The sequence below is a fragment of the Vidua chalybeata genome, chromosome 6 (genome assembly GCF_026979565.1).
Source record: "Vidua chalybeata isolate OUT-0048 chromosome 6, bVidCha1 merged haplotype, whole genome shotgun sequence".
Taxonomy (NCBI): Eukaryota; Metazoa; Chordata; class Aves; order Passeriformes; family Viduidae; genus Vidua; species Vidua chalybeata.
Window position 1 is genome coordinate 23,162,602 of NC_071535.1, and position 10,022 is coordinate 23,172,623.

At 43.7% G+C, this 10,022-nt stretch overlaps 1 protein-coding gene across 1 annotated transcript; it reads right to left on the bottom strand.

Moving 5' to 3' along the window:
- Positions 1 to 2,790: 2,790 nt before the first annotated feature.
- FCF1 (FCF1 rRNA-processing protein) lies at positions 2,791 to 10,007 on the bottom strand. Its single transcript, XM_053946380.1, has 8 exons — positions 9,961 to 10,007; positions 9,804 to 9,871; positions 9,574 to 9,645; positions 9,164 to 9,312; positions 8,680 to 8,752; positions 7,714 to 7,801; positions 7,166 to 7,260; positions 2,791 to 5,020 (listed from the first exon to the last, which is right to left on the bottom strand). Exons 1-8 carry the CDS (start codon positions 9,961 to 9,963, stop codon positions 4,972 to 4,974), a joined length of 597 nt encoding a protein of 198 aa, XP_053802355.1. The 5' UTR covers positions 9,964 to 10,007; the 3' UTR covers positions 2,791 to 4,971.
- Between the last annotated feature and the right edge of the window lie 15 nt (positions 10,008 to 10,022).

Here is a 10,022-nt window from a genome sequence, read left to right on the forward strand (position 1 = left end):
CAACGGCGCCTGCGCGGGGAGGCCCCACCCCCGCCGGGCAGTCGAGCCGTGAGCGCCGCGCCAGAGCGCCCCGCGCCCCGCTGGGCGGGTGGCAGCGCCGCCTAGCGGGCAGCTGCCTGCAGCGCGGGGCGGAGGCGAGCCCGGAGCGACACATCGCGCCCGCCCCGCCGGGGACAAGAGACGGGACGGGGGCTGGCGACACACGGGAGCCACTGCGGGCCCGGCGCCGGGGCTTCCGTTGCGTGTAGGGTGCCTCCCGGCCCCCCGCAAGCTAGGCTGTGTATGGCGGGCACGGCGCTGCCGAGGGCCGTGGTGTCCCCGGGGCGGCGGCGTCGATGCCCTCGGTTACCCACGCTGAAGCAGGAGTTAAACATACAAGTATGTTCTGTAGGCAGTTAGCAGTGATTTATGTCAAGTGCCGAACTCCTGTGGCAGGGCAGAGGCGCCTATGTGTGGATTCCAGCAGCTGGGCAGTGAAACCTGGCGGCTACGGGTCAGCAGGACGCCAGCACTGCCGTGTCTCTGCTCGGTCTCCTCTACAAGCACAGAAAGCCTGAGCAATTTCTGTCATGTTCACTCTCTAGTTCATGCCTGTTGAATCAAGGATCCCTGGCCAGGAGAAAGGCAGGTGTGGAGGAAAGTTCCTAAGACTTTTCAGTCAGGAGAAATATCAAGAAAATCACATTGTTAGGTAGAAAGCTTTATGCTCTCTGGTGGAAAAGCTGGACTTTATGTTCATTTGTTGTTAAATTTCAGGAAATCCACAGAGGAGCTACACCATGAATCTGCAAGAAAATATTTGACTAAATTCAACAGATGCAAATCTTTAAGAAAACTATCTTAATTTGATACTTATAGAACTGTCTTTTCTATTCTTTAGTATTCCTTTTCATTTAGAGGTGATTATTGATCCTGTTCTATTTAGGATGGTCTGTTTAGATTCCTCTTGCAGTGAATATGACTTTCAGATAGCATTTGTTTTTTTACCCTGCATCTACTGTTCATTATACTGTATTTAACATTTATATACCCAAGTTCTACGGGCCAGTTTACTCAATAAGCTTTTGAAACTCTGCCCTTCCAATATAGGGAATTCCTGTTGCAAACATCCTTTAATTTATCCTCCTGATCTATTCACTGTATGTGAGTTCTCTTGTGATCAGTTTACTAACAGTTATTTCCTGCAGGCAGGTCTCTCCTACTATTTTTGCTGTTTGTTATGCTTACTCAATATTGTCAAGAGACTTGTTACTTCTCTTGTGAGGGAATACATGTACCTAAACACTTTCAGGGCAATTGTTTCCCAGGCTACACTGTGGAAGCCAAAATATAACTTCCAAATAACTTGACAGATGCTTCTTCAATATTCAAATCTGGTCTGGGTTGCAGTACAGTTGACTCCCACCAGACAAGATACACTGGCTTTACCCAATCCTACAAAAGAAGCAACCCCGTTAAGTTCACATTATGCCCTATGATTCTTCTATTCAGAATATGTTATTTTTATTCTTTTATTCTGTTCAGTCTGTAACATTAAAGGGTGCCATCATGTTGGTTTGGGTTAATTTTTTTTTTTAATAGCTCATGTTCTTCCTGCTTCTAAACACTATTATACCACATTTCAGTTACCCCTCAATTAACCAGTGTAACATCTTGGATCAGCAGCTTAAATTTCTTCATCTGGTAAGCCTGTAGTAATCTTAAACCTTTTGGTGGCTCCAGAAAGGAATAGAAATTATTTTCTACCATTCTTTGCATATATTCAGATTTTCTTTATGTGGTGCTCCCGTATGTTCTGTCTTCTGAAGCTATGGAAACCGGCTACAGCAGGAGACAGGATGTTAGCAGGGAGGCTGAATTCTCTAATTACTAAGAAACACTGCAAGCATCTGATATCTAAGTCCTGTGCACATTTAAACCAACTGCCAGGGTTGAGTCAGGAAGGAATTTCTCTTCTGGTTTGCACTGACAGAGTTCTGCATTTGTGGAAACATCAAAATATTCTAGTTTACCAAACTCTTTCCTGTGACAATGATCTTTCCTCCTCTCATATACTGTAAATTGGATCAGACACTGGGATGCCGTTGTGTGCATGGAGTAAATATTTTCCTCTGAACCAAGTGTTTGGCACACATGTTGTGTGGCATTGCAGGAGAAGCAGCTGATCATTCAGGTGGTCCCATCCTGTCTTATTTATCTTCTGACCAGGCTCTTCGAGTTAATAGCCAAGTTTTTTGTCTTACCAATTATATTCAATTAATGAAAATTTCCTGATGGGTTTGCTCACTGCCAATACTTTCTTCTGCTCATCCTCCAACCCTCCTAACACATCTTTAGCAATTGCCTTATACCTATTCCAGATTCCTCCTCCTTTTACTAAAACAAGGCAGAATAAGATGAATAAAAGATTTCAGTAAATGAGCACATTTAGTTTGATGCCTACCCATTGTTCATGCTAAATACATATATTTCCATGAAGTCCCTGCAAAAGGCATTCTGCTGGCAGTATATGTTCCCCAAATTCATCAGGCTACTGTGCCTTTGACCTCTTCTGTGCCAGAAAGACTATTTTCAAATGCTATCCTAAATGTCCATTCCTTTCTTCTTTCTTCTCCAGTGTCCTTCCATTTAGGTTAATTCAAATGAAGTTATTTGCATTGGAATAATTCTAGTTAACTATTGACTCAAAGAAGTCTTTCAAAACTAGAATTATTCTGAAAAGCAAGTTACAGAGATCTAAACCTACAACTGTTTCTCAGTCCTCACTTGATTAAACATGGGCTTCAAGTGTTCATGACAATACTTTATCATTAGCTTAAAGAAATACAGATTGGATTGAGAGAACAAAACTAAGGATATTATTTTTGAAACATATGTATTATATACTAACTATAAAATCTCTCAGTTGTTGGCGACTTCCTGCCTAGAGGAAGAGAAAATTAACTTTAATTGTGATAGCCTGGAAGGGGCTAAATTTTCAAAGTGTCAGTATGCTGTTATTTCAGGGATGTTTAATAGGTGAGCCTGCAAGAAGCAAAGAGATAGCATGAGAGGAAGGTCTCATATGTTCCCAAAGTTTCCTGCAGTATCTGTAGAGGTATGGTGCTAGCAAGGAAGTTACCAGGATGTCAGAGCATTTCCCAGAGACAGGAAATTATCTTCACTGCATGCTGTCCAGCATACAGACAGCCAAGTTCAGCTATTATAGAGTTGTTAAGGTTGGAAGAGACCTCCAAGGTCATTGAGTCCAACCATTAACACAGCACTGCCAAATCCACCACTAGACTGTGTCTCTAAGCACCACATCCACACTTTAACACTTCCAGGCCCAGGGATTCTACCACTTCCCTAGGCAGCCTGCTCCAATGCTTGACCACCTTTTCAGTGAAGAATTTTTTTCCCAATATCCAATCTTTGCATGGCACAACTTGAGGCCATTTCCTCTAATCCTGTCACCTGTTATCTGGGAGAAGAGACAGACACCCACCTGCCTACACCTTCCTTTTTGGTAGTTGTAGAGAGTGATAAGGTCTCCCCTGAGCCTTCTTTTCTCCAGACTAAACACCAACTCCCTCAGTTACTTCTCATCCGACTTGTGCTCCAGGCCCTTCACCAGCTCCATTGTCCTTCTCTGGACACGCTCCAGCACCTCAATGTCTTGTCTTGTAATGAGGGACCTGGAACTAAACACAGGACTCAAGGTGCAGCCTCACCAGCACCAAGTACAGGGGGAGGATTGCTTCCCTAGTCCTGCTGGCCACACTATTTCTGATACAGGCAAGGATGCTGTTGGCCTTTGTGGCCACCTCGGCAGCCAAACCAGTGTAAAGGATAAAGCTCTGCTAAGGTTTGGAAATTTTCTTAATTATACCAAGAATATAAATTTTCAATCTTCTCCTGTACTACACCTCTAGCATTTTGGGCAGGGTAGGCTCCTGGTGACCCTCTCTGCACCACACAGTGGAGATCATAAGAGCAAATTATATTGCTAAAAATGAAGGAATAATGGAGGAGATATGAGAATGCCAAGTTATGGCTTTGAAATACTTTTCCCCCTACATTTCTTAATGTGGCTTAATAATTTCTTCTCCCACCCTCCCTGACCACTTCCTTCCCTGCAGCAAATTCTGCAGGTCTCTGGATCTGCAACCATTGTTCTTACTCCTCCACAACGACTGTGCTCCCAGCCCACATTAATTTTTTGCCCTTTAGGCACTTTCTTTCTTGGCCCTGATACATAACAGAAATGATAAGGCTTTGAGGTGCAGAGGACCCAAACAAACAGGAGCGAAAGACTTGTGCCGACCCAACCCTGCCCTGCCCTCCACCACTCTAAATGTAAGCAGAAGGACTGAGCTGCCAGCTAGCCAAGTACAGAAAGAGCAGTCTGAGAGGACACTTAAATAAACTTCATTCACTGTGCACTTGAATAAAAGCCTATCAATTCTGAATTAAAATCTAGACTGCTTTTCCAGAGAAAGCCACCAATGGGTGCAGATCTGATGTCTTTTCTGCAGAATGTAGATTCTGATTTGACTAAACAGGTGTGAGGTAGCTTCCCAAAGGAATACCTATCCCAGGTATACTCCAGGTGCAGCAGTAAGAAACTTTTAAAATCTCTTGTGGTTTCATTCTCAGTCAGAGTTGCATCATCAATATTTAATTCAAAATGCTGAAATCACTTTTTCCAATGGTCCTGATGCAGAGCTAGGCACATTCTTGGTCCTGCTGCCCTCTGTTTCCCATATGCTTCTCCCAGCTGTAGGTAATCAGACCAAGGCAGAGGATGGATGAATAAAACCAGACTCTTCCAAATAGCCTTTTCTTAGAAAAACAAGGTTAAGAAGTCAGTTTGGTGTTATCCACAGTCCTATGAGCAGAGTTCCAACAAAAGAAGGAAGGAGGAGGGTAGAGTCAGAAGGACCCTTATCCTGGTTCGCAGTCCTGGCATTGATGGCTTGACTGGACAGGTTAGAATCGAGGAGCTCCATAATCATCTGGCATCCTCTCAATATTGTACCTGAGAAAGAAGGAAAACTTCTGAAGACAATCTGCTCCACAATGCTCCCCTCCCCAGTGTGGTGGTGCATCTATATCCCCTCTTCCTCCTCAAGGCTGCACTACCATCTCAGGGATTCCTGCTAGGCCTTGGCCTTTGTGTAATGAGTTAGGTGGTGAAGCATCCCTTGAGCATACCAGGAAGCCTTGCATGGCTAAGGTGAGAACAGCACTGACTGTACTGGGAACTCCCATTGCTGGTCTGTGGTGAAGGATGAGATTGTCAGCCATCCTCTGACAATCCTGTCAAAGTTGTGGCCTCAGTGGAATGGTACCAATGTTACCAGAGTTTTGGAAACTCTAGTAGTTACCAGTCTGGATTGTGGCCAAGACGTAAAATTTATGCATGACTAAAAGCAATCATCTTGTGACCCTATAAGCAGTGGTCTTAAGGTGAGGCCCTTAGAGCTTTCCTGGACTGCCATGGGCTACACCAGCACCTCTCTCTGAGCAGAAAGCCTCGTGGTCTCAAGGCTGAGACACTTGAGGATTGTCACTCAAGCCTTGCCGGTTGAGAAATGCAGAGACATCCCACGTGTTTCACTGAAGCTGAGGGGAATTTTTAACTGGTACCTTTATACATTTACGTATACATCTTTGTGTCAGTGTGCATGCCTGTTGCCTGTGAATTGGCTGATATACTTTTTACTGAGTGTAGTATCAATATTGCTTCTTGAAACTATAATTAAGTCACTGTTATAATTGTAGTAATCCCTGTAGTAATAAAGTAACACTTTATAAATGTTAAATTAGTCAATGATTAAGTGCTTCCAAAATCTAACTAAAGACAGAGACTGCTGACCAAGTCTGGGACTAAGATTGGATGCAGCTGCACCTGGACTCCATCAGGAGGTTTGGAAAGCAAGGCAATCCTTACTGAACCTCATGACTCAATGAGAGGGTTGTCCTTTGCGCTTCTAGTCTCCATGCAAAACATTCTAAAGTGATTTTAAGTCAATTTTCCTTTGTATGTTTCATCCATGTAGTAAAAGAATAAACCTTGCCATTAAACTCTGTTAAAAGTCACACTGCTATGATCTTATATTAAAAGCTGCTTTTGCTAGTGTACCTTTGACAGTGATTCTTCAAGTGGACTAAAGTATTCATTTGTGACACCCATGCAGCAAGAGGCTTACAGGTAAACTGAATAGTCAATTGTTGCATTTCTATCTGCAAATCAGATCCCCAGGAAGAAAAACATTAATTCTGAAAGTAAAAAGTCTTCTTAAGGCTGCTGTTATTCTTCACCTTAAACTCAGCAATCAGACATCTCAAAAACTCACCATCTCCTGAGAAGGAAAAAAACCTGCAGTTTTGTGTGATCTGATTTAGTATTTAAGAGCAGATCACCACAGAAAATAAATGTTTAGACATTCAACTTATAATTCACAGAATCACTTAGATTGGAAAAGACCTCCAAGATCACTGAGTCCAGCCTTTGACTGAGTATCACCATGAGAATTAGACCATGGCACTAAGTGCCATGTACAGTTATTTCTTGAACACCCCCAGGGATGGTGACTCCATCACCACCCTTGGCAGTCTTTTCCAAAAGTTCATGGCCACAGTGAATAAGGAGAAAAGGTGCTTTGAGAGAAAAATCTTTTGAGCCACATTCTAATTATAAATCAGTTAAAACTTTACATATCTACAGCAATCAAGCTCCTAATTTCAAATGTGCTGCACTAGTATCCTCTGAGTTGGTTTGGTTTTTAGTTAAGAAGCAAATTCAGTCTCTTAGCTGAGGGTACACAAAGCTACCAAATAGAATATGGAACAAGAATGGTTCTTTTCTTCAAGAACCTGTAGAATGCATTTGCCTCATAGTCCTGCTGCTGCTGGTAAGCAAAACTGATCTATGAAAACGCTAGCCTTAAGAAAAAACCACTTCGTCAGGTAAAGACAAGTGAACATGTAGACTGCAATAAAAATGGGTCTGTGACCAGTCTCTTCCCAGCAGTAGCTGTACTTTAACTTCTGTGTAAACACCAGGCCCTTTACTGCAGCCTGCACTACGGACAATAAAGTAGAGAAGTACATGGTGACAGAGTCCCTGTCAGTCAAGGATTGCACTGGGCAGGATTCCTTCCTGCCAGGGGGCCCTTACCTGTGCCTGGAAATATACATTATGGGCACTCCAGGGATTTTTCGTATTCTCCGCTTGAGCTCTTTATCCACTGTGGCCACAATATAACATTTGTGCTGTAAAAAAAAGAAGGCAAGTCAGATTCAACAGCAGCGAATCTCAGAATCAAAGGAGTCATGGCTGACCAAACGTTCCTATTCAGTGAGCTCACTGAACAGGAGGCTGAGTGTCCTTAGCAAGGCATTACCAGGACTTGTACAGAATTCCACAGCAGACTACTAACATCCTTCTGCCCATCAAAATAGACTCAAGAAATCTCTGAAACTCTGTCCAGCCTTTCAAGCTGACAACTTTCCCATCCTAAGTGCTTCTTGATGCTGTCCTATACAACAAGAATGCTCAGGGAAGATAATACCTTGCATCAAATAAAGTTGTGCTAGAACTGAAAATGCCCCTTGGTGAGATTTTTATAGTTACTCAATGGGAAATTTAAGTCAGTCAGTAATTAGGAGGGTTCAGGAATTTTTAGTATGTTAGCACAGTATAGAAAATATCAGAAAGGGAAATACCTGAGTGACCCTCTGCACCAAGCAGTCATCAGCATAGGTTCCTTTGTGCATACACGGCAAGCGTTCAAACCGAGGGTCCTTGGCAATTCTGTGGGGACATAAAAAGCAGCATCACAGCAAACAGACCAGAGGGTACAGTAACACCGTATGGAGGAACAAGAACACTTCCTTCTGTGATATACAGAACACTGTTCTCAAAACAAGGGATGAAGTGGTAGAATAAACGGTAGACAAAGGTCAACTGAAATGACCTGCAAAAAAAAAAGAATGCAATTTGTCTAGTTATTACAGGTTAAGTATTTCTTATTACTAGTTTGTTGGATTCAAAATCTGTATGATGTTAGGCCATTGTCAAACAAAATAATTGGAAGTAAGTTATCTGGGAAAAACTAGAACTTCTGGCATGTGATCGTTTGTACCATGCGTAAAGGGACATTTCACCTCCTGTCTGAAGGGCAACATCAAAGCTGTTGAGGGTATGCACTCATATACTTTACAACACAGCAAGCCCAAATAAAAAGAACATTACATCTGAGTGATGTACATGAACTACATTGGACTAGTTTTGTACAGATCACACTATAACCTGGCTCTAGATTATCAGTACTTGGTACCTATTCATCCAGGAAGTATGAATGAAAACTTCTGTAAGACTTGGGTCACTTTATTCATTTTTAGAAATTCTATAATTATTTTTTTTGAGAAACAGGAAAAAGCATTACTTTGAAAGTCTTAGGAGATTAAAAGATATACAGATTAATATTGTGCAATCATACCTAGCATTTAGTTTCTAAAACTTGAACCATTGTATTGATCTTATAGAGACAGAGAAATACAACCAAGTTCAGGATCCTGCAACAACCTAACCACTCTCTAGTGCAGGAGCACCAGGCATAGCAAGTGTTTTTCCTTTATTTATGTTAAAGCATTAAGTTCTAGAAACAGAGAAGAATACCCTCCACCTACCTTAATGCCACACGGTACTTCTGTCCTAACTTCTCGATTTCACCCATTACGCAATCTGTGATACATGGAATACCTAAATGCAAAAAAAGCCCGCATTAAAACAAAGCAGTATTTATTCCCAGACCCCTACATACTGCCCACATGCCCCAGAAACATCATGGAACTCTATAATGTATTACTTACAGTGTCAACTGATAATGTTGCAAGGTGATGAAATGTAGAGCCACCAAGTTTAACTCTGCCACAGTAATTTTAGATTTTTAAGTTATGAGTACTCTAGCTTTGCTGAGATTAGCATTTTAAAACTGTTACTTGACTGAAACCAGAGACATTGCTAGGATTACCACAGCTCCATGATTACAGCACACATTCTTTTTGCAAGATTTCTGTTATTCTCAGCCAGTGGCATGAGGCTGACAAAGCACATTATGAGCACACTGGCACTATGTGGTCTGAAGAAGCTGTGAGTGGTGCAGAAACTCACATTTGGCATAGAGACAGTCCATCATCGACTGCACTAGGTCCAGTTTGGCCTTGATGGAGAAGTTGATGAAGTTAGTGTCAACCAGGATGTGGTAAGGGGGGCCCAGCTGTGTATTATATTGGAAGAACAAGCAAGAGGGATGCTGGGGGCTGCCAGGAAGACAAAGAATTCATATAAGTTAATTGCATTTAACATCACATCCAATCCTATAATTTGCATAGAATGAAAGAAGAGTAATGAACAGAAAGACCCATCAGGCTTCCTACTGCCTCCCAAGGACAATCCTTCGGTTTGGGGCACCACTTCTTCTTCTGAAAGTATCGCTCACAAACACCCTCAGTTCCAGCCTGCAGCGTGGCCGGCCCTCCCTCCTTCCTTCTCTCCCTCGCCAGTGCCTCGGCAGCACTTACACCTCCCGCTCTTTGATGGCACTCGGGTCCTCCTTCTTCTTCACGGGGGCTTTTGCGCGATCCTTCTCTTTACTGCAAAGAAACACAGACACTTCTGGGGTACAGCGGTAAGGAAGAGCTACCGGCGGCGGAGAGACCTGGGCCAGGACCTCCTCCGGCCTCTCCCGAGCGGGACACGAGGACGCTCCAGGCCCCCGCGCGGGACCGGGCCCAGCCGCAGTCACACTCACAGGCGCTCATCCCGGAGGCTGATCATGCGCTTCATGACCGCGTACTTCCGCGCCTTCTTCTGCTTCCCCTGCAAGGACACGGACACACAGCCGCGATGAGCTAAGGAGAGACCCGATCCCAGCCGGACGCACCCACCCCGGCCCGCTCCCGGCTCACCATGCCGCTCCAGCCGGTCCCGCCGCCGCCACTGCCGTGCCCCTGGTGCGTCACTGGGCCCG

What these genes read in the sequence shown, in the direction of transcription:
- FCF1 (XM_053946380.1), bottom strand. An exon ending in AGCCTCCGGGATGAGCGCCT is followed by an intron (nt 9,646 to 9,803) that starts GTGAGTGTGACT and finishes GTTTCTTTGCAG; the next exon opens with TAAAGAGAAGGATCGCGCAA. An exon ending in TGGTGCAGAGGGTCACTCAG is followed by an intron (nt 7,261 to 7,713) that starts GTATTTCCCTTT and finishes TTTTTTTTACAG; the next exon opens with CACAAATGTTATATTGTGGC.